Source organism: Bemisia tabaci, chromosome 8 (genome assembly GCF_918797505.1).
Source record: "Bemisia tabaci chromosome 8, PGI_BMITA_v3".
NCBI lineage: Eukaryota > Metazoa > Arthropoda > Insecta > Hemiptera > Aleyrodidae > Bemisia > Bemisia tabaci.
Window position 1 is genome coordinate 2,212,100 of NC_092800.1, and position 25,360 is coordinate 2,237,459.

The window sequence follows — 25,360 nt, forward strand, 5'->3', positions numbered from 1 at the left end:
GTAATGGAGCTCTCGCACAATGCAGGGATTTGCGATTTAATTATTCTAACTTATGCAAACATTTCGCGAGAAATGCGATTATGCCATTTGTTTTCTCTAACATCAATTCCCAAGCTCATGAAGAAGCTCTTAAAATTGAGGCCGCGATGAAAAAGCACCCTGAAATTATGAAAGAGTCCATTTATATATCTAGTCAAATTTTTCATTCCCAGATAGGATAGAATACATTACTGTCGTGCATTGCAAAAACGCCGTAAACGCCATTTTACATTTTTTGGAAACTATGTATCATAGCAAAAAAACTTGTGTGCCTTGGGACGATGTTTTCACAGAATTCTTTCGTTCGAATGGTTTACCAAAAACAATAAAATATGAACGGAAGTCAGCAATGTCTCAAACTAGGAAGGACGAAGAGGGAAAAAAAAATGTTTCAAAAATAATACTTGATCAATTATTGGGCCGAAAGATGGGGATTAATTTTAAATTATTGTGGAACTCCTTGATTTTTCATGAAGTTTCACAAAGTTTCATGACATCATAAAACGTGGAATATCAGTTTTGATCGCAGTTTTTTCATTCTTCGTGATGACAATTCATTGAGTTCTTTGCGCCACAACAGATAGCTTGCGATTATCTACCCAGGCCAAGCGAGTGCATTGGAGGCAGCACTTGATCCGGTAATGAATTCACAGTTACATTGCAAATCAATGAGATCCTAATACGTGTAAAATACAATAAATAAAAAAATCAAATTGGTATACAAGGCTAAAAGAAATAATTAACACAACCAGGACGTTTCGAGCCAATTGCATGCCCATTCTCAACGGGGAAAAAGCTAAAAATTCAAAAAAATTCAAACAAGAATGTAATTCGCCTGAAACGCCTTGGTTGCGTTTATCCTCTTTCTCAGCCTTGTACATAGGGTGTCCCAAAAGTACCCGGACTAGATCTGTAACTTCAAAACTAGGATAGATGGACATGATCTTGGTTTCATTTTATGGATCAACTCAATACCTATCGATGAAGACTAAGATCAGCTCAATCGAATAAAAATTGACTAAGTTATGGCAATTTGAAATCTGTGAGGAAAGTTTACCCCTACGGTTTTTATGGAAGATTCTTCATCGCCGTAAATCGAAGAATCGGTCTGTAAAGTGATGCTTATTGTGTTTTTTGATTTTTGAGGTGTCATTTATCAACATTTTGTACCACTAAACACAACAGTTGACAGTGCGTATTACTGCAAAGTGCTAAAGGAGTTGAGAATGCATACATCTCCCGGAAACGGTCGGACTTGAAAGCTTCGTGGATACTCCATCAAGACAATACGTGGCCTCACACATCGAACTTAACACGTGAATTTATGAGTAAAAATGGAGTTGAAACAATCTCTCATCCCCCTTATAGCCCTGACTTGGCTTCATGTGATTTTTGGATGTTTCCTACGCTTAAAAAGGAGCTTCGCGGACGAGGATTCGAATCGAAGACCGAAATCCAGAATGCAGTTCAGAACTTTTTAAACGCCATCCCAGAGGAAAAATTCGGGAAAACAATGTTGGATAAGTGGCAAGAGCGCATGTAAAGTGCATTCGGTTTGATGGACGGTACTTTGAAACGCAAAAGGAAGTTATGGAAGATTCGAAGGATGGCGGATACGAATATTAACTTTTTGAATCCTGGTAAAGCGAAAAATCTTCCATAAAAACCGTAGGGGTAAACTTTCCTCACTGATTTCAAATTGCCATAACTCGGTCAATTATTATGCGATCAAGCTGATCTTGGTCGATATATATTGAGTTGATCTTTAAAATGAAACCAAGATCATGTCTGTATCTATCTTAGTTTTGAGGTTACAGAACCAGTCCGGGTACTTTTGGGACACCCTATGTATACTAATTTGTTTTTTAATAACTGCATTTTATCGTTCTAAATTCGGGCTATTGTGTTGTTTTTCCTCTCTTATCACTGAGGCCTTGTCTCCACGAGCCGTTTCGCGAGATTTGTCCCAGGGAAAAATCCCACTTACGAAATTGGGAAAAATATTGAGTTAATCAATATTTTTCCCAGTACCAAGTATGGTACTTGTACCCCTAGACCCACTGAGAGAAGAAAAATAAGTGAAAACGAATTGTGCGATATTTTATTCATTACTACATTGTTCATGTTTGTTTAGCTAAAACATGTGTCTAATTGTCAATTGAGTGCAATTATTATTTTAATTCCGGTCAAATACTCGACTTTAACTAATTTATCTTCCCGCGCAAACTAGTCGCAGGACTGCAAAGAGCCCCGTCCCGTGGAGACGGTAACTGGGAAAAATCCCAGAAGTTTCATTCCTGCGATTCGAACTTGGGAAAAATCCCATGAAAACGTCCCGTGGAGACAAGGCCTTATATGTGTACAGAACCAGTATGATTCAACCTTTATTCGCCATTTTCCTCGCTATCCACGACTTGGGGTGCCGCTAAACAACATTGTTGCAATTTGCCTCAGATTCAGTGCGCCGCGGTCGCCGCTACACAACATCTATTTCGTCACGACCACATCAAATACAGGAAATTCAAATTTATCGAGTTCGTGAGCAACATCGGAGAATAACAAGTGCCCCTTTGCCTCCTTTTCTCACATGCGACTCTCATCCGAACACCATTCGCTTTCCCGAGCGTCTTCCCTTTCTCCGGGATTCGGGGCGGCGCACAGTGCGGCCCTCTGTGAACGAAAATCAAAAAGTAATAACCCGACATCTGTATATTTTTCGGGAGTTTGTCATCTTAAAGACAATTCTGACTCAAAATGATGGTTCATTTTCAAATTTTTCGCTCAGAACTATTTCGAATTCGGGTAGAAAGTATGGGCGGGAAATGCGTCGAGAATCACTGGTCCATAAGAAATACACGGGAAGAAGACGTCAACTTCAAATAAAGATTTCTCGCTTGAAACGCAGAATACTCTGGGTAGTTGACATTTTCTTAATCTTCAGATATCTAACTTCAATTTCACCGAAAAGATCTTACGACTTTTCGCAACTATTAGAGATATTGGAAGTTAAAGTTTGGGTGTTTCACGTTGCTTTTACATTGTTAACATAGGGCTGATTCGAGGTTGCCTACTCAAATGAACTTTTCTCGAAAAGCACGCAAACCATTCTGAGATATGAAATTTTCTTATTCCTCTAGTGGGTTAATATAGTGCCAAAGGGTTTCTCTACGTCGTCTGCTATCTTCATTATTTAAAGTCAAGTGTCTTTTACGGACTTTTGTCCGCATTGTCCACGAGGGTGCCGCATCGTGCGGAAAGAGGCCGGTTAGCTCAAGACGCGCATCGGCGCCTACAAACCTAACAGGATACTTCACGCATTGCGCAATGCGTGAAGTATTCCTGTTAGGTTTGTAGGCGCCATTGCGCGCTTAGTGATATGTCGGTGCTAGTACCTTCATTATTTAAAGTTAGATGTCTTATACCGACTTTTGTCCGCATCGTCCATGAGGATGCCGCACTGTGCAGCGTGTCGTGTGCCGGAACCGGAAATAGAATCGGCAAGGTGATAGAGAGTGGGTTTCCGGGAGTGACAAGGGAGCCGGTCCCTCCGGGGTCGTTGCGGGGCGAGTCACGTTGGCGGCCGCGATCCAAATCGAATTAGGGTTTTCTGCACACCCGCCGACACCCCCCCCCCTCGTCCCCCTCCCCCCCCCCGGCCCCGGCAAGACGAATATCCACTGGTGGGTTTTGAATCTTTCGCTCGACGGCCTGCCCATTGCTTCTTCGTGAAGGTGTAAAGCAACTGATATTACCTTCCAGGGGAACGCTGCCTGCCGCGTTTTCCTAGGATTGGTGGTCGGCGGGCGCTATACTATACTGACGTGCTAAGGAAGAACGCCGTATGAACATTCGAGAGTTGCCGAATTTCCTTCGATAAATATTCATTTTTAGGAAAGGTAGGAATAATTTTCCTTTAGATTTTCAAAATCTTTAGGAAAAATAAAGGACTAAATTATCTGAAAAATTAGGAGGAAAATATTCATAAATTTACCAAGAAATTTACGTTTTATCTACGGAAATATGACAACGCCTAAAGGTTCATACGGCGATCTTCCTTAGTATGGCAGTATGAGGGGCCGTTCCTAAATTACGTAACGCTCTTGGGGGAGAGGGGTCGAGGGAGCCTACGACGTCTCAAACGAGTTACAAGGGATTGGGGGAGGGGAGGGGGGTAAAAATGCCAAAAAAATGCGTTAAATAATGAAGTTACGAATGAAGTACGTAATGAAGCGCGAATTTAGCTCCGGGGCCCAGACAATTCCCCATAAATTTTTCAAATTTCATTAAATTTCACACACCAAATTTTCCGGAGTGGAGAATTTGCACGCCATTTTCGCATTGCTTTATCTGAGAGACTTCGAAGAGCTGATTTCACAGTATTTTTTATAATTTTTTCTGACGTGGAAAATAGGTTAAAAACAGATTTACAATTGAGAAAATGCACCGCCTAGTGACGCCATCTGGCAGCATTTCCCATTTAAACACATGTATTTTTTAGCAAATTAGCTCATTTTTTCGTGTCTTCTCCAATAATTTTTCAATTCATGAATTAAGGGTATCCTCGTGTTCAGTTCACTCCGTTGTTTCCACTTAAATACGAAATTGAACTACATTTTGCAATTTGGAATTATAAATTTTAACCCGATTTAAAAACAACATTTGCCATTGTTGCCATTTGTTTCCCTGTGCCTATAAGTATTTTTCCAGAAGATCCAGAATTTATAGTTCCAAATTGCAAAATGCAGTCCAATTCATCAAATTGCAGACATCTGCAAAATCTCCATTTTCACGGTGTTACATTTCTATATGAGCGTGTACGGTTCAGTTTCTGAGAGAGCGTATCCTTTGTTGCAGACGAAGTGCTCCAATCCCAAAACGACTCGACGGACACGGAGCTGCTAGTGGAGCCTTCCCCTCCGGAGCCGTACTACCTGGGCGACCTCATCTCGGGGACCTACTGCTCGCGGATCTTCAACGACTGCAACACGAAGAACTGCCGGCTCCAGTCGCCCAACTGGCCGGGCCTCTACCCGAGGAACCTCACCTGCTACTACGCTGTCCGCCAGCACGACGTCCCACCCGGGAAGCACGCCCTCATCGTCGTCCGACAACCCCGCGGCCAGCTCGTCTCCATTCGCTCCCAGTCCGACCTCTACGCCCGCAACACCAACAACCACAAAAAACTCAAGGTGAGATCACATCCTCAACACTGGAAAAAACACATTGGATCTGGTTATAGGACTTTTGGTCCAATTTTTTTTGTCCACAAATTTTTTCGTCCAATTTATTTTGTCCACGACTTTTTGTCCTTGAAATCTGGTCCAAGTTAAATTCGTCCTGGTAAATAGTTAGTCCTACGCATTTGTTCGTCCAGTGGTATTAGGTCACATTTCTGTGGTCCAGTAAGGTAAAAAAGTTATGTCCAAAACTCACGTCCAATGAGGCCGTTTCAGCTACTTCCTTTCAGCTTTCAGCTACTTTCAGTCATCGTCTGAGTCTTCTTCGTCCGAGTCCGGTGGATCTGCGCGTGGCGTGTGAATCAATTGGCGTTAAGATCAATTTATTTCGTAGCTATGGAGACCCTTAAATTTAATCCCAACATCGAAAGAAAAAACATCGAAGAGGTTATTTTAAAATTTTTAGTATTTATTTATTTTTATTATTATTTATTTATTATTTTCACGAACTCACTTAAGAAGTACCTCCGAGCATGTGCGTACCACCTCAAGTTGCACACGCCACGCGCAGATCCACCGGACTCGGACGAAGAAGACTCAGACGATGACTGAAAGTAGCTGAAATCTGAAAGGAAATAGCTGTAACGGCCTCATTGGACGTGAGTTTTGGACATAACTCTTTTACCTTACTGGACCACAGAAATGTGACCTAATACCACTGGAGGAACAAATGCGTAGGACTAACTATTTACCAGGACGAATTTAACTTGGACCAGATTTCAAGGGCAAAAAGTCGTGGACAAAATAAATTGGACGAAAAAATTTATGGACAAAAAAAATTGGACCAAAAGTCCTGTAACCTTGGATCTAGAGTCCAGACTCTTGAAAACATCGACAAGAAAAAATACTCTCGATTCAATCGGATTTTTGCTTAAATCAAGAACCAAGCCTCTTAATTTGGAAACTTTAAACGCTTATAACTCCGTCTATACAAACATTGAGGTTCTAAAAGTGGTTCCATCGGTTTTTTCGTGAAATTTTCCTTTAGAAGCATCCCTTTTAGTTTATAATGTGACGAAATAAACATAAAAACTTGCATTTTTAGTCAAAAATTTCATGTCCGGCCGCACTGGGAAAAAAAACACATTGGATCTAGAGTCCAGACTCTTAAAAACATCGACAAGAATAAATACTCTTGATTCAATCAGATTTAAGCTTAAATCAAGAACCAAGCCTCTTAATTTGAGCGGATTTCCTTTTGATTTAAGCAAAAATCTGATCGAATCAAGAGTATATTTTCTTGTCGCTGTTTTCAAGAGTCTGGACTCTAGATCCAATGTGTTTTTTTTCCAGTGTTGAAATTTATCGATAATACTATAGACAAAGAAGACGAAAGGTATCCTATTGGTGGAAGCAGGTGGTTGCCGCCGTAGACGAAGGAAGTAGGCAATAGACAAACGGCAATCCATATGAAACCCATTCTGCCGTGCTGAGAAAAAAACGCTATATGAACATTTGAGAGGTGCCAATAAATTACCCCGGATACAACATGTATTTGTGAGAGAAGTTATGCGTATTTTGCCCTGACAATTTCAGATACACGTATTTTAGATTGAACTGCAAACAAAATCGTCTGAAAACTTGGCAGAAAAATATTCCAATTTTCCCAATAGATTCGTTTTTTAAGGTACAATGGTAATGTTTAAAGGCTCATAGTGCTCATACGGCGTTTTTCCTTAGCATGACAGCATTAGTCAGTCCATCATTTACCCCCTCAGTCTACAAGAACAACCTAAATTAAGCAATAGGATCGCTCCATACTTATTATGTTCTGTTTGTCTATGGATTTTTTCCAAAAATTTCAACAATCAACCCGCAGCTCCTTTTTTTAGAAGACCATATTTGGCTCACGTTGTCATGGAGCAGTAGACGGGGTACGAATTTAGGTACCTATTCTGATGAATGTTTCTTAACCAAAATTTCACGTAGAACACGATTCTTACATTGAAAATCACTGAATTATACTCCTAACTAAGATATTATCGTTTTTATTATACATTGGTTATAGTAAATTTGAATAGCCCGGTCACAAGAAACGCCAATACTCTATGTAGGTCAAATCGCGCCTTACAACGGTTTTGGCAGGTTTCTCAATCGAGCATTCTTCTTACCCTTCATTGTTCAAAATGTAAACAATTTGCCACAGCTGAGCCAAAACGTCAAGATTGAGGTTGCCATACTTTCATATTGCAGAGACCGCCACTGTAACGTTTGGTATGCAACTCGACTCTTGCAGACAATTGCGTTTTCATGAGTGGGAGGATTGAATTCACGCGTTGAGATACATTAAATATCTCGGTTAGGAGTTAATTTTGGTCATTTTCGATGTGCGAATCATAATTGACGTGAAATTTTGATTAAAAAACATGTATCAGAATGCTTAATTTCCTACCTTGTTTAGTGGTCCTTCAAGAAATGTTTCATTGGATGGTTAAAGAAGGTAGAATCGGATGTTGGGGGCTAACAAAAGTCATAATAGAAACAATTTGACACAAGGGTATGTGTGCAGAAATGTTGCATTAACTCTTAAGATCTGTAATTCCATCGATCTTCACGGAAAAAACGAGTTTAGGGCTGGTACCTGCACCGAAGGTCCCAGCCCTAACCGGGTAGGTAAAATTGCTTCACCTCCACCGCCATAGGGGCAGGCCCGGCGCGCGTAGAGCCCAAATCTACCTACTTCAGGGTTCAGCCCTACCTGGTAAGAGCTGCACCCTGTCCAGGTAGGGCTGGGCCTTACCCCCGCAGGGCCTGCCCCTGTGGCGGTGGAGGTGAAGCAATTCTAGGGCCCAGCCCTAATCTCGTTTTTTCAGTGTTGTGCGCTTCGAAAAAGATGCGGGAAGACAGTCCCGATATCTAAACTTGGCAGATTTGAAAACGCCTTCAAATGTGGCGTGATACCTCCCGCATTCCGGAGAGTACGAATAGTTGTATCATTGCGCCTTACGAACGCGACGGAAGATTAACACTGATGAAGCCTCTACGCAGGCCTTGTTTTTTCTTTATTTCTTGTTCGTGTTCTATGTTTATTCCTTTGTCACTCCTGAAGTCCTGAAGTCCGCGCGTTAGTGCAGTTTTTGATATTTTGAGAAATACGTGTGTTTGAAGTTTTGAAATTACATGAATCCCTATGACGGGAAGAAACTTTAAACTGACTTTTTTATGCTTTTAAGCAAATGAGCAAATTTGAAACATTGCAAACAATTTGAATGTTGCATTAACTTTTAAGATGCATTATTCCATCGATCTTGTGCATCGAACTAGATGCGGCACGACAGTTCCGATATCTAAATTTGGCAGATTTTAAAAACGCCTTATCGAAACAAACTCTCCATGCAAAGATAGGGAGCAAATACATTGACAGGGCTGCCGTATTTTCAGTTGTGGAGTCCCCAAGTAAAGTGGTAGCCCTGTCAATGTATTTCCTCCTATCTTTGCGTGGAGAGTTTGTCTTGATGTAGATGTGGACTCTCAGGATAGCGTGGGATATCCCCTCCATTCTGGCCTCAACTTGAGAGCTTCTTTTGAGCTTGGGAGTTGATTTCAGAGAAAACCAGTGGCACCATCGTGTTTCTCGCGAACTTTTACATGAGAATCAGTTGTCAAATCGCAAATTCCTCACACATGCAACATCTCCATTGAGGGGCTTGGAAGACAAGGCGCATAAGTGCAGTTTTTGCTATTTTGAGAAACACGTGTTTGAAGTTTCGAAATTACATGGATTCTTAAGACAGGAAGAAAGTTTAAACTGACTTTTTGATGCGTTTAAGCAAATGAGCTTTGAAACAAGGATATGTGTGCAGGAATGTTGCATTAACTCTTAAGATCTGTAATTCCATCGATCTTATGCATCGAAGTAGATGCGGCACGACAGTTCCGATATCTAAACTTGGCAGATTTGAAAACGCCTTCAATTGTGACGTGATACCTCCCGCGTTCCGGAGAGTACGAATAGTTGCATCATTGCGCCTTACCAACGCGACGGGAGATTAACATTGAAGAAGCCTCCACGATGGTTTTGTCGGTATGTCTCGGTAATTTTTGCAGTAGGAGGAGGCTGGTTAAAAAGTGCTCAAGTTAGAATAGTATTTAGCAAATTTGTAATTTTCATTGGAGGAAATCACAAAGATCTTTATGGTGGAAAGAAAATTCAAACTGATTCTTCGTTGTTTAAAAATTGGAATTATGGAGCGAATTTTTCAAGAATATGCATCAAGAGTAGTTTTAATTAAAATAATTAATACCTAAATTTTTTAAAAAACTGCATTTACGTGCCATGTCCTCCAAACCCTGCAATTATGTAACTTTTAGAAAATAATGTTCCAGGTTTTTAAAAATCATATTATTCCAATCAGTCATTCCAAACCCCAATTTGAAGAATACTTGATGATGCAACTATTTTTACGTCTTGGTAATGTGCTGTAGTATTATTCTTAAATGAAGGCGTTTTTAAATGTCAAAAAGTTACTTGACTAGGACATTGCCTTCCAATCATGCAGCACTCAATAAAGGCGAGCACGCGGAGACCCTACAAAGAGCAAGCTTGTCCGATCGTTATCGTCAGGAACAGAATCGAACCAGACGGCGAACCAACCATCCCGTTTCTCTTTCTCCGGAGATGTATTTTCGTCTCGGAGCCGATATGATTTTCATAACGTAAGCCCCATGGCGCGGCGCAGTGTACACGAAGAGGAAAAAAAAACGCTTTAATTTGCTTTGAACCACGCACCTTTGAACCGAAATTGGATTCTCGATGTTTGTTTGAGCTAGATCCTGGAATGTTTCGCAATAAAGATCCGCGATGACGTCGGCAGGGAACGGGGGGAGGGGGACCCCGAGGCGCTCATTTCCAGGAAGTCGCGTTTTTCTCATCTTACGCACCTGCCCGCATCGATGTCGCTCCTTGCAAACCGTTCGATATTCTGCCGTGATACGGAAAAACGCCTTATGAACATTCGACAGTTGCTACATTTCCTTCGATAAAATGTTCATTTTTTGAGGAAAGTTATGAATATTTTTCCTCGAAATTTTCAGGAAATTTAGATGAAATTGCAAAACAACATTATCTGAACAATTGGAAGGAAAATATTCCTATGTTTACAAGGAAATTTGTGTCTTATCAAAGGAAATTTGGCAACGCCTGAAGGTTCATACGGCGTTTTTCCTTAACACTGCAGTTTAGCGGCGGAGTCTCGACGGAATGGCAAGACTGCGCGGTGAAAAGCACAACTGCAGTTCTGCAATAACTAATTATTAACGGACGAGTTGTTTGAGTTCGGAGCCCTTGATTGTGTCAGCTTTTTGGCGACGAGTTGGATTATTCCATCTCGGGCCCTTCGAACGTAAGAGAGGAGTGGAATCCTTTCGTGCCTCTCACGTATTGTAGAACGAAACCCGGATACCCACGTGCGGTCTCTATTGCAGTTAAGTGGTTCTTCGTGAATTGGGTAGTGTTTTCGTGTGTCGTAGATAGTTTGGTAGAGAGCGACAACCGCTGAGAAGATTTACGAGAGCATTGGAATGTGAGCGATCGGATTTGAGAGGGAAACACAGCTTTGGCGCTTAATTAACCAACCGTGCGCGAATTAAATATTCATGATGCTCCTCTGGTGTTAAAAGCAACCCTACGTAAATTGCGTTTTCGGTGAATGACTCGTTCTGGTATTTCTAATCCGAGTATCTTCATGTTAATACCGAGTGAATAGGTTTCGGTTAATCAAAACAATTGTGCACAAAATTTTGGGAGATATCGTGAAAGCTGCGAGAAGTCGCGGGGAATGTTTAAGCGCCTTGCTCAATTTTTCTGTCCAAAAAAAGGATAACTCGTTTTCTGAGGTACAGAGCGTTTATGTTACTATATATAATGAATGCTGGCAAAAGGAGGCAAGGCATTCTGTTACATGCTGTCTCTGTAAAGATTGGAAATCAAGAGCAAAAAAATGAAATAATCAACAACAACCGAATAGCAAAAACACAAATTACGTCAATTTTATGCTTCAGGCATTCCTTTTGTGTCCTGTCGTTTTTAAAGCACGTATTTAAGGCGATTCGATGGACGCCATATTTTGTGTCAGAACGACATGCGATATATCGCATCAATTGGTTCCGTTTTTTCAGCTACTCGTCATTTTTCTCGAATTTTGAGATCGCAATTCTGTTGCCAGGTGACTAAAGCACTCACTTACCAATTTTAACAAAGAAATTCAACGTACTAAAGGCGTGGTTTTTTTTAGAGAGAAAACATCGCATTCGATACTGATATCGAAACTGCACTCGAATGCGATATTTTCTCTCTAAAAAGCCACGCCTTTGATAAGTTGAATTTCTTTGTTAAAATTGGTAAGTGAGTGCTTTAGTCTCCTGACAACAGGATTGCGATCTCAAAATTGGAGAAAAATGACAAGTAGCTGAAAAAATGGAACCAATGGATGCGATATATCGCATGCCTTTCTGACACAAAATATGGCGTCCATCGAATCACCTTACATAGACTTTGCGTAAATTCACTCATTTCTGCGGAAGAACCCTCATTTATGAATACGCTTGGCCATATTGGTTTGTTACTGGAGCCTAAAGATTGGCATTGACATTTTTTGTATTAGAAGGTTGGCTGCCTTTTCAGGCACTATGTAAGTACTCTAACCCATACTATTTTGATATTTAAAATGAATGCAACCGCGTCATAACCGCGTTACAGCCATTGCCAACAACTGGACAATAACTAGGCAATTTAATTTCCGGCAAATATCCGCATAACCGTTTTCATGCAAAAAATTAAACTGCCTAATTTTTGTCAGTAACTGATGTGGTCTGGTTCCTTTCTGCTTAACGCGGTCAAATTGAGGGGCTTGGAGGACAAGGCGCTTAAGTAGAGTTTTTAGAATAAATCGAGATATTAATGATTTAAAGTTAAACTAGTCTTGATGCATATTCCTTGAAAAATTCGCTCCCAAATTCCAATTTTTAAACATCAAAAAGTCAGTTAGAATTTTCTTTCCACCATAGAGATCCATGTAATTTCCTCCAATGAAAATTACAAATTTGCGAAATACTATTCTACCTTAAGCACTTTTTAACTATGCGGCCCCGACTGCAAAAATGACCGAGAATTACCGACAAGGCCATCGTGGAGGCTTCTTCAATGTTAATCTCCCGTCGCGTTGGTAAGGCGCAATGATACAACTATACGTACTCTCCGGAACGCGGGAGGTATCACGCCACAATTGAAGGCGTTTTGAAATCTGTCAAGTTTAGATATCGGAACTATTGTGCCGCATCTACTTCGATGCACCAGATTGATGGAATGACGGATCTTCAAGGTAAATGCGATATTCCTGCACACATATCCTTGTTTCAAATTTGCTCATTTGCTTAAAAGTATCAACACGTCAGTTTAAACGTTCTTTCCGTCATAGGGATCCATGTAATTTCGAAACTTTAAACACGTGTTTCTCAAAATAGCAAAAACTGCACTTATGCGCCTTGTCTTCCAAGCCCCTCAATGGAGATGTTGCATGTGTGAGGAATTTGCGATTTGACTACTGATTCTAATGTAAAAGTTCGCGAGAAACACGATGGTGCCACTGGTTTTCTCTGAAATGAACCCCCAAGCTCAAGAAAAGCTCTCAAGTTGAGGCTAAAATGGAGGGGATATCCCACGCTATCCTGAGAGCCGACGTCTACATCAAGACAAACTCTCCATGCAAAGATAGGGAGCAAATACATTAGCAGGGTTGCCGTATTTTCAGTTTTTGAGTCCCCAAATGAAGTGGCAGCCCTGTCAATGTATTTGCTCCCTATCTTTGCATCATGGAGAGTTTGTTTTGATGTAGAGGTGGACTCTGAGGATAGCGTGGAATATCCCCTCCATTTTGGCCTCAACTTGAGAGCTTCTTTTGAGCTTGGGAGTTGATTTCAGAGAAAACCAGTGGCACCATCGTGTTTCGCGCGAACTTTTACATAAGAATCAACAGTCAAATCGCAAATTCCTCACACATGCAACATCTCCTTTGAGGGGCTTGGAGGACAAGACGCATAGGAGTAGTTTTTGCCATTTTGAGAGACACATGTTTGATGTTTTGAAATTACATGGATCCCTATGACGGAAAGAAAGTTTAAACTAACTTTGTGATGCTTTTAAGCAAATGAACAAATTTGAAACAAGGATATGCGTACAGGAATGTTGCATTAACTCCTAAGATCCGTCATTCCATCGATCTCATGCGTCGAAGTAGATGCGGCACGACAGTTCCGATATCTAAACTTGGCAGATTTGAAAACGCCTTCAAATATGACGTGATACCTCCCGCGTTCCCGAGAGTACGAATAGTTGTATCATTGCGCCTTACCAACGCGACGGGAGATGAACATTGAAGAGGCCTCCACGATGGCCTTGTCGGTGTTTCTCGGTCATTATTCCACAAAGTATCGTATTGAGTAACATTGAACCTAATGCTTAATTGTAATGTGATTTTGGGCAGGTGTGGTCCGAGTGCGACGACGTGCAGGACTACGTGACGGTCTACGACGGGTACACGACGCGGGACCCGGTGCTCCTCAAGTTCTGCGGCGAGGGATCCGTCGTCCCGGAGGCCGTCTCCAGCGGACCAGAACTCCTCGTCGAGTTCTCCACCTCCCCCTACGGCACCCTCCTCTACCCCCCGCCCCAGCAGCCCCTCCACGGCTTCCAACTACAAGTTCAGGTAAGATCATCACCCTTCAACTCTCAGATACTCTCGAGAGGATGCCAACTTCATTATAAATTCAACATTATAAATGCTCTACCTTGGAGCATTAAACAAAAACTCCGCGACGGTGATATACAGACATTTTTCAATTTACTTCGAGATCTACTTTTAAGGAAGGCATTTTATAATTGAACGAATTTCTAAATTCAGCTGTTGAGTAACGTTCTACTAACCACCACCTAATGTAACAGTTGTAATTTATATTTTTAATTATTGTATAGTGTTTTTTTGACCTGTGCCATAGCCCTAATAATGGGGCTCTAATGTACGAAAGTTATAATAAAAAATAAATAAAAATAAAATAAAACTTCCGCCCCGTAGCAAACTCGGAACACGCGGGAGTATATGGTATGATACACATGACATGGATTACATTTTGCAATAGAGAATCACTATTTTGGGCACATTTTAGAAACATCATATATGCCATTGGTCTCCCAATGTAGAAGGTGCTTTTATGAAAGAGCCACACGGGGAATAATACTTCGTGCATGGGACCCGAGGTTGAGGTCATATGGATCTCTGAAGTTTTCGGATCTCGCATCCGAAAACTTGAGGTCCAGCTGCCGAAGTTCGGGTGAGACATCTGAAGTACTTAGGTACATACCGAAGGGTTCGGGTCACACATCTGAAGTATCCGGTGTACCTAAATACTTCAGATGTCTGACCCGAATCTCGGCAGTTGGACCTCAAGTTTTCGGATGCGAGATCCGAAAACTTCAGAGATCCATATGACCTCAACCTCGTGTCCCATGCACAAAGTTTTTTTCTCCGTGCAGAGATAGTGGCTCCTTCTTAAAAAATGCAATCCGCATGACATGATATGATAATCAACATTCTGTTGCGCATATGAGGAACAACCAATAGACTTATATGATATAAGCAGATGAATATTTTGTAGCCCGAACTTTGTTTTCTCATGAGCGGGAGGTATGAATTTTGGCATTGAAAATTGTTTAAAAACCTATTGTTAGTCCAGAGTTAATTTCAGTGATTTTTGCGGAGTGAATCGTGTTCTTCTTGAAATTTTATGAAGAATCACGAATTAGAATGCTTAAAATCACACCTTTACTAGTGGTCCATTGGCCGGAACTACTCGCGGAGAATGGGTCAGTTGCGCTGGTCGCAGAATCGTGTTTTGAAACTTGATCCTTGAAGATTGGCTAAAAATAATAAGATCTTTTCAAACAGCAACTTTCAACGTTCAATACTCGCCGAGATATCGCGCTCTGAAAAATTCGGATCATGACGTCATCCACCGCGGAAGTGACACCCTTGGTTTCTTCCACCTCGCTTTCATCCGCGTTTCATGTTGAGTAACCAGAGCTAATGTGTGTCTCCGAGATTGATGAAACCAAAGCGACAGAAACCAAAAGTGTCACCACCGCGGTGGATGAAGTCATAAACCGAATTTTCAAACCGCGATATATCGATTAATTTTTGACGCAGAGAGTTACTTTTTGGACAGATCTTATTATTTTTAGGTGATCTACAAGAATCAATCATCATAACATGATTCTGAGACCAGCGCAATCAACCAATTCTTTAATCTCTCTTAACCTATACTTGTCAGTGCACAATTTTCGTCAAATCTGTGTCTTGTCATTCGTTTCCATTTTAATATGATTTTTTCGTGATTTGACAACGTCGCAAAGTCGGTGGCACGGATGGAGCTTGAGTGTCGCGCGAGTTCAGGCTACGAGTAAGCTTGAGACAGTACTCGTCGATCAAATATCTCCAGCGCCATCCGATGTAAGAACACTTACACAATGTTGTCAGATCTGAAGTTATGCTTTGTGATTTTTTAAAATCTTTTATAAATGTTTTGTCAACTTATGAAAACGTATAAAAAAATGAGCTGTTTCTCCTAAGGCTCATATAACTTTGCAGAAAATATTGAAATTAAAGAAGTTGATAATTTTTGCTGCTGGAGGAACTGAGGGCCACTCTGTCCCCGTATTCTCTTTTAACGATACAAGCATAGTTCCACCATTGTCCCTCCATAAAATCCTTCATCTTTCCGTGCGGTTGTGCAGTAAAATTTGTTCCGGACAATTAAATTTTTCTCTTCCAAGCTCGCTCGTTTCAAGACTTGATTTGACAGTTGCGAGGTGCTCTTTGCTACGGATCGATTAATCTGCCATTTAAACCTATGGGAAAGGATCTATAGGCAGGGTGTCCGCAACAAACACCTTAATAATCGATTCTTCACCATTACTCCAGATGGAGAATTATTGATAATCGATCATTCACGCCCCGCCACTGCAGAACACGGGAATACATAATATGAGACACATGACATGACATGATATGGATTACATTTTGCAATAAGGAGCCATTATTTCTGGTCCATTTTAGAAACAACATACATGCTGTTGGTTTCCCTTTGCAGATATGTGCTTTTATGAAAGATCCAGAGATAGTGGTTCCTTTTTGCAAAATGTAATCCGTATGATAATCAATACTCTGTTGTGCAATGAGGATACAGCCAACTGAGTATAGACTTACATAGTAAGAAAAATAGTCTTTTGCAACATAGTAACAAAAAAACTGACACATTAAAAGCGTAATTTTTTTACACAAATAAAATCATATTTTGGTTTTGAGATGAATAAATTTGAAAAAAATTAATATTAAGACTTAACTACCTGGAAAAGAAAGAGTATTTTCAACGTATACTTCTATCAAGAATTTCAGCTGTAATACTAATCAAGAATCACGATTCCTCTCTTTCCTCTACAAATAATTATAAATATAGTAAAATATGAGGACTGACAGGCGATCTGACAACGCTGCGTGCTGTTAGTCTCTTCAGTGGAAATCAAGATTCCACGTTGAACTTGGTTCAATAACCCTTGTGCCTCAGAAACTAAAGTATAACTCCACGGGTCCGTGCAAATATAATTTAAGTCGAGAATAACTATGTACTAATAATATTAGCAGTTCCGTTCAAGTATTTTCCATGGTTGAGGTCAATGTTTCGTTCAGTCAAAATTTGATGAATCCTATTAGTGAAGGAATGCAGTAGTTGAGGACACAGTGACGGAAAAGCCTCACTAAATAAAATCGAAGCAAGGAAATGTATTGTAAGTTATTCTATCCATCGTACAAGTTGAGATGAGATCTGCGCTTATTTTTTGCTGCAATCGTTCCTTAGTATCAACATTCATGTCATTCAATAAGGTTTGAGGGATCTTGAAGCAAAATATTTGACGAAACAAGTTTGATTTTCAACTTGAAAATCGGTTACTCAGGTAATATTCTGGATCACAGTCCTACAGCGCTTTCGGTATTTGGATCAGAGAGAAATAAGTTCGTCGCATATAGTTCATGCTTACTTTACACATTCATAGGCGCATGAAAAAATTGAAGTACGAACGTTGCCATAACCATAGTTTTGCAACAGTTTGTTCTCATGATGAAATATGAAAGGGTCTGACACACCTACGAGCGCTGTTCAAGATTTTAAGCTGATACAATACGCGGGTATTAAAACCATACGAGTGCTAAGCACACTCGGTTGTTTGAGCTTACAGGTAGACAGTTTGACACGCGTTCACTATAAATAGTGTGACACGGATTATTTTACAAAGCAACCGGGGATACATTATATTTTCCGATTTTTTCTTTGTTTGTGGCAACACTAGGTAATCGGGTTTTTTTCCAATTGAAAATTTCTAATAATAGTGTTTTTTTTTTTTTTTTTTTTTGTTTGTTTGTTTGTTTCATCTACAGGTTCATTTTGTGGAGCAAGAATCTTCGAAATACACGAGAAATAAACGGTGTGAGTTTTGGATTCGTGGGTCTGGAAAAGGAGTCCTCGAGAGTCCTCGACATTCTTTGTCTCCTAACACCACTTGCCTTTATCATCTCATTGGTAAGAACTCGTTCCCTCTCACTGAAAAAAAATCTCGGTGTATTTACTAAGAAAAAGGTAAAATTACCAAGAATTCAGGGTTCTATTTGATCCCAGTTTTTTTTGGTAAAATTATCATTTATGGAATTGGTAATTTTACCGAGAATCTCGGTAAAATTATTGAACTTTCTTGGTAAAAACGTCAATATTTTTTATCGACTGTGGTAGAATTACGGAGATAAAATGGCAAAGTTACCGGGAATTGATTATCAATAATAGTGGTATTCTTACCTGAAAAAAACAGTAAAAATACCGGTTTTTAGGTAAGCTTACCAGTCTGTCTTGGTAAAATTACCAATAATTGGTAAAAAAAAGTGAGATGGTAAAGGTACCAACAGACCTTGGTAAAAACGGCGAGAATTTTTTTTCAGTGAATTCACTAATAATAGTAAGTGGCGTGGCGTGCTTTGCAATACATCGATTGATCTGCTGCCACTTAAACCTATGGGAAAGGATCGATTAACAGGGAGTGCGCAATAAACACTTTAATAATCGATTCTTCACCACAGTTTCAAATGGGATAATATCGATAATCGACCATTCACGCTTCGCAACTGATTGATAGTAATAAGTTATTTGATCTAAAAGTAGATAATACAAAATAACTGTGCACGGTTTCTGATCACAAAAATTGAAAACTTTTTCTAGATCATCAACAAGAAATACGACGAGAAAATGTATATTTTGACCGCGGTTTTCAAAGAGGAACAACTCTCATTTTGAAAATAAACGAGTCAAGACTATAAGAGTAGCTTTTAACTCAACTACCATTTTCGAAGTATAGGCTATGCTTTATTGCTTTTGTTGCCGTGTATTTTGATACCACTAAGAATTGGTCATGTAAACAATATTCTCTAACATGTACGGGCGCCAATTCAGAATGATTTTACTTGGAAATTTATCGTATTATTACACGAAATTATCTCGGAAAAAGGTTCTCCGATGGGGTTGTTGCGGCCAAATTGAGAGTTATGATTTGGAAAATGTAGAATGTACATACAATACAAGTGGGTTTCCATATTCCATCCTGTGTGAAGCGATATTTTAAAATTAGCTGCTACCAATGTCATCAGATGTAAATGACCTCCAGTTTGAATGGTTTGGTTAGCGTACCAAAAAGTTATTTGGAATCTACGTATGAAGAACCGCCGGAAAATTTCTCAGGGGCCTTCAAAATGTCTTGTTCACTTTAATTTGTCTTCGCTGGTCTCGTGAAAGTCCTTGCTGAGCCTGCCGAAAAACGCAGATAATGCAGAGGAAATGTCCATCCTATCTCGGTGTTCCGATCCTTTAAAAACCACTGGAAACTTGTGGAAAAGTTTATGATTAACTTTCGAGAGAAAGTTGCGAAAGAACTCCTACCCCCGGCTTACAAAACTTTCTCCGAGTCTTCTTTTTCAGTACAGACCTATAAGAAAGGGGCCCAAAATAAACTCCTCATTCACAAATTCCAGGCTACAGAGCCCTAACAAGCAGTGGCAAATTGACTCTGGCGCAATGTTTTAAGCCTGTTACTGAGTGCCAAATGGTGGCGCATGGTGTTAAATGAAAAATTAAACGCCGCTATTGCTTTCCGAGGGTGGACTGGAATTGACCGAGGTTCTCATACAGTGTTGCCAATGTTCAAATTTAATTTGTCTATTAATTCAAAAGGAAAGGTTTATTTTAGCTGAGTAAAATAGAGAAACATCTGAACGGTCAGTGTAACCAGCGATCAATAACACCGCACAACCAATTTTGGGTTTGGGTTTGTCCTTCGAACCAAACCAATTTTTTTCGATTCCTAGGTCCTAAAGAAGTCCGAAAATGTCCAAAACAACTTCAGGAAAGTTGTCTGGCGCTCATCGCACTTCTGTTAATGGTCATGGGACTAAAGAATTCATGTACCAAATTTGACACAGAAATTTCAACGTAATAAAGGCAGGGTTTTTTTTTTTTTAGAGGAAACGTATCGCATTCAATACTGCTGTCGAAACTTTACTCGAATGCGATATTTTTCCTCGGATAAAACCCTGCCTTTGATACGTTAAATTTCTTTGTCAAATTTGGTACATGAATTCTTTAGTCTCATGACAACAGAAGTGCAATCTCAAAATTCGACAAAAATGACACGTGGCTGATATTATGGAGCAAATTGATGCGATATGTCGCACATTGCTCCGACACAAAAAATGGCAACTGTCGAATCACCTTAAGCTTTTACCAGTTTGCACGAGAAAAATAGTCATACCATCATATTCACCTTAGATAAAACCATCGATGATATTATCTATTAAGATTCGAGGAACTTTCAGCATAAATACGACGTAACGATGCGATAAATTTGAGGGAAAACAGCGGTTGGCAACCCTTCGCGACCCGAGCGACACCGCGTGGCGACGGCGGAGAGAGTTTGAGAAAGTTGGGCGAAAGCGCAAGCGGCACGGAGCAATCCAGGGCTGTTAAACTCTGCAGTCGTTTTCACCCGGATGTCACACGCGCGCCGAGGAAAAAGGCCAAATTCGGGTGGGGGCCGGGGGGCGGGGGCGGGGAGGGGGAGATGGGGGAGGGGGAGATGGGGGCAGGGGCCCGTGAGCCGTTAAGACCTGTGTCGAGTTTGAATGGAGCTTGGATTCTGCGCCAATACTCACCGCGTTGTCGGCTGTGACTAATGGCGTTTTCTGTTATACCTCGTTACCCGCCAGGCGTGAATGATCGATTACTATCGATAATTCCCCCATTTAAAGCTATGGCAAAGAATCGATTATTAAGGTGTTCGTTGCGAATATCCTGATGATCGACCCTTTTCCATAAGGTTAAACTGCAGGTCAATCGATTCATCATAAAGCACGCCGCGGTACTGCAGGCGTGAATGATCGAATATCGATTTTTCCCAGTTTGAAGCTATGGTAAAAAATCGATTATGGTGCTCGTTGCGAACACCCTGTTTATCGATACTTTTCCATAGGTTCAAATGATGGTCAATCGATTTATCGCAAAACACGCCACGGCACTGCAGGCGTGAATGGTCGATTATCGATACTTCCCCATTTACGGCTATGGTAAAGAATCGGTTATTATGATGTTCGTTGCGAACGCCTCGATGATCGATATTTTTCCATTGGTTTAGAGGGCAGATGAATCGATATATCGCAAAGCACGCCACGCCACTGTTTCTGTTACTTCGTTGTCGAACAACACGACGGCGCAATTACTCGCTTGATTTAACGAGATTCCACGCCCGAAGTTGTGGCATACCTCCGGGGGGAGAGCATGGGCGCGTTTGTTTTCAACGCCGATCGACATTCGGGAGACTCCGCAGTAATACCATCCCAACTCGCACGAGGCTCTTTGAAAATGTGTCTGTGAAAATTCATGAATTCACGGAAAAAAATTAAATGTTGCTTTAGCATTTATAATGTTAAAAAAATGTGGGAGAAGATTCAAATGATGTTTTTACATGAAAAAAATGCTAACTTAACTACGGCCACGGTTAAATTAACATATTCAAAAGTAAAGTTAGCATTTTTTAATGTAAAATCAGTATTTGAAACATCTCGCACATTTTTCCAGGATTATAAATGCTAAATCAACATTTCATTTTTTCCGTGTTGGGTTCGGGAGTATTGAGTATCTGTACATATAGGGAGAGTATTGCCATGTCTGTGCTGCTCTCTGATTGGTTTATTTTGTGCATTTTGCAAGTTGACAACTGCCCCCTCAGAATCATCGGTTTAAACCCTTGACAACTTAGATTTTACCACAATGATGAATAGGCCACTTCTGACAGAACGGGGTTTTTATTTTATTATCTTTCCTGCCTAAGGGCTGACAATTATTATACCGTGGGTTATTTTTTGCTTTTGACTCACGGCAGCTTGAGCTGCGTTGCCTTATTGCTTCAGTAAAAACATTATCTCTGAGTTTAGGCAAGAAAAAAAGTGTGTAAATAAGATATAAGACGCACAGTGCGTACTACTAAAGTTAAACCCTTTTTTTACTTTTTCTTTTTTAGTATTATCGTGTAATGTTCTTGCAATCGTTTCGGCGAAATTTTTCACCTTGCCAGCTTTTTTTTTGACAATTCCGGGTAATTTTATGCATGTCGATTTGAATTTTTATTTATGTTTTATTTTTTTTTTATTTTTTATTATGACAACAAGGTCACGGACTAAAATCAGCTCTCCATTTTCAATTGGGTGTATTTATCTTTAAGCCGAAAAAGTAGCTCCTTTTATCTTTCTAAGTTCGAAAAAAAAATACTGATTGCATCCTCAGAATAGTTCCTATAACCATCAGACGCTTTGGAGGCTTATGAATTTCATATACTACTACCACTACAATCACAAGGTTTTAAAAAACCTTCCAATCAGATTTGTTGTTTCATTTTTAAATTTGATTTGAAATACCTCAAAGTCTATCATGCATTCTGGAAATATATTTGCTTAACTTGAAAATTCCACCACCCACCACGTAAGTCTAAAGTTGCCCATTCAGTTCGTAGTGAAATTAGAGTGGAAGCGTTAGCGTTTATTTTAGATCGCGGACTCCAACCATTTTCACGAAACCATAAAAATCGTGAACGCGCAATGCGTGAAGTATTTCCACAGTCTTGTAGGCGCTAATATGCGTCTGGCGCAATGCGTGAAGTATTCCCACAGTCTTGTAGGCACTGATATGCTTTTCGCGCCGATCGCACCGTATTTGGCGCGATTAGTTGCTACAACTAGTTACTACAACAGTCAACTAGTTACTACCATCGAATCGTGAGATGAATTTTATTTTCCGGGTCAATGGGTCACTTAACCATGAACGAATTTTGACTTGCGAATAGAGTTTTCTGAAGGAAAATGACGCGTAGAACACGATGCGCACATTAAAAACGCGAACAAGTCGTCGCTCCTCTGACGTAAGGGCGTAACTCGATTTCCGCATGAGCCCTGGAATGCATGAAGTTATATGGGAGACAGGGCTCACGTGGAAAATGAGATACGCCCTTACGTCAGAGGAGCGACGAAGTAACTCAATAACCGAGAAATGCGCAGTTCAAATCGCTCAACTTATACGCAAATTTAAAACGCCCCGGTTTCGCGCCGCGCCGAATGATGTCATCCGGCACCAATCAGAAGCGGGCACGGGTTTCCACGACTTCCGTCAAATGTCTATCTACTCTTCGTATATGAAAACAATACTAAAGTCGAAATTATATATTTTGAATTCAAGACTTGAATCTCATTCATATGTTAGCTGTAATAAACGAGCAACAAGTCCATATTGAAAGACATTTTATTTTAACAAACATCAGAGGAAAATGAGAGAAGATCGCGATATGACTACCCGTCAACACCGTCAGTTTCCCGCCATTCGGATGCGTTTGAAATGTCTTGCAGTTTTTAGATTTTTCAAAAGTGGGTTTCTCCGCGATTTCGGCTTCATAAAAATGCGGAAAAATCACCACGTTATCTACTCACATTGTACTTTCAGAATATTGAATAAAATAAACAAGGTTTAGTGACCCATTAGGCGCCGCGGCGCTCCATACTTGAGACCACGGTTACTCGCCCCAACCCTCAGCGTATGAGCGATGACTGATGGGGGTCGGATAAGAACCGCGGCCGGGATCAAAGTTGATGTCAAAGTTAGTGACGGCGATTAGAGACCCAACTCGATCCCACCGGCGAGCGGCCTCAGCCTTTGTCCGGTTTTTTCACGCCGTGTATTCCAACAAAAAACGTATTCGTGGTTAGAACCGACCGCATGGGTGCAATTTTGCGGATTCTGTCAAGATGTTTAGAGCGCGACGTATTAGTCGCACAGAATAATCTAAAAACTGCCTTAGTTTTGAAAAAAATGTGAAAAGTAACCTGACTAGAACTAAGTCAAATTAATAAAATATTGCAGCCACTCACTTGTCAGACATAGAGTCCCTTTATACTGAGAGTCAAGACAATGCGAATCCATTTCTGATTGGTTAACCGGATTTTAGGCCTTCACAGTGTCACAAACGGGAATAAAGATTACATTTTCACCAATTGCAAAGATTATAATCTGGAATGGACCGAGGAATTTCGGGTCCGACAAGGAACAAACGGAATGAGAGAAGGAACGGAGAAAGGAATTTAAGAATGAGCCGATCAAAGATTACGAAAGACGTTCAATTTGTGTAATCTTAAGCGTATTTTGGTTGATGATCGGTCGAACCAAAATGGGTGGATCATGCTATTTTCGTATTTTGCTTTGACGCGATCAAACTTTTTCGGGACTCACCAGACAGATGGACGGTGGAATTCTTGCAAACGTTGGAGCCAAAAGTGAACCCTACAAAAAGTAGGATCATGAGTAACCCCGATGTGAATGATGGCATTCAACAAGCATCAATGCCGAATGCCTAACCTCTAAATATATTAGAAAGACCGCCAAACGCCAAACCTGTCATTTGTTAGTTTAAACGTTTACTTTTTTTGTGTTTAATAATTAAAATAATAATTTCTAGTCTGGTTTAATTATGAGCAGCGACAACCGGGATGACTTTTTCGTATTTTCTTATGATCCGGGCAACTCTTCGCAACTCATCTCTGATTGGTCGGATTCTGACGACTGCTTTCAACAACAACAACGCCCTGTTTGCTCGACCGCGGCACTTTTGCTCGACCGATCATCAACCAAAATACGCTTCTTTATTCCCGTTTGTGACTCCATGAGGAGTGTTGTCTTGACTCTCAGTATAAAGGGACTCTAGTCAGACATTTTTCTATTAGAAACCGACGCGTTTCGGTCATCATCCGGGACGTGACTGGTGTGATCGGATATGCGGTGGCTACCATATTATTGCATATAAATTAAATAAAAACATTTAAAATAGACCTCTGGATGACGAAAAAATCAAAATAAATGTTGATACAAAATAGGATCTCCCCCTCCGAAAGGATCACAAAAAGATCTATTAAAATTACGATCCATTTATAAGAACTGGTTTGAAACATCGGTTCCCTGGTAGGAACCTGGGCACCAAGAAGCAACCAGTCCATGATTAAGAGAGAAAACGTATCTCCCCTAAACACCTACTCAGTGCGAAGCAGAGAAATGTTTTCTCTCCTGAGCAACTAGTCGGTGCAAAGGAGAGAAATGTTTTCTCTCCTGAGCGACTAGTTAGTGCTTAGGAACGGATACATTCCTCTCTCAAGCACTAACTAGTTGCTCGGGAGAGAAAACATTTCTCTCGAAAACAACTACTCAATGCAGAGGAGAGAAATGTTTTCTCTCCTGGGCAACTAGTCGGTGCAAAGGAGAGAAATATTTTCTCTCCTGAGCGACTAGTAAATGTTTAGGAACGGATACATTCCTCTCTTAAGCACTAACTAGTTGCTGGAAAGAGATGACATTTCTCTCAAAAGCAACTACTAAATGAAGAGGAAATTAAAAAAAAATTACGATTAAAAGTT

General features: G+C 40.4%; 1 protein-coding gene across 1 annotated transcript in view; it reads left to right on the forward strand.

Annotated features, from left to right (window-relative positions):
• The window catches only part of LOC109030132 (uncharacterized), a 135,432-nt gene that overhangs the window by 42,729 nt on the left and 67,343 nt on the right, over positions 1-25,360 (forward strand). The window contains exons 6-8 of the mRNA XM_072303131.1: positions 4,894-5,228; positions 13,757-13,978; positions 17,759-17,900. Coding sequence (XP_072159232.1) covers positions 4,894-5,228; positions 13,757-13,978; positions 17,759-17,900 — 699 coding nt within the window. The remainder of the gene's footprint in view (positions 1-4,893; positions 5,229-13,756; positions 13,979-17,758; positions 17,901-25,360) is intronic.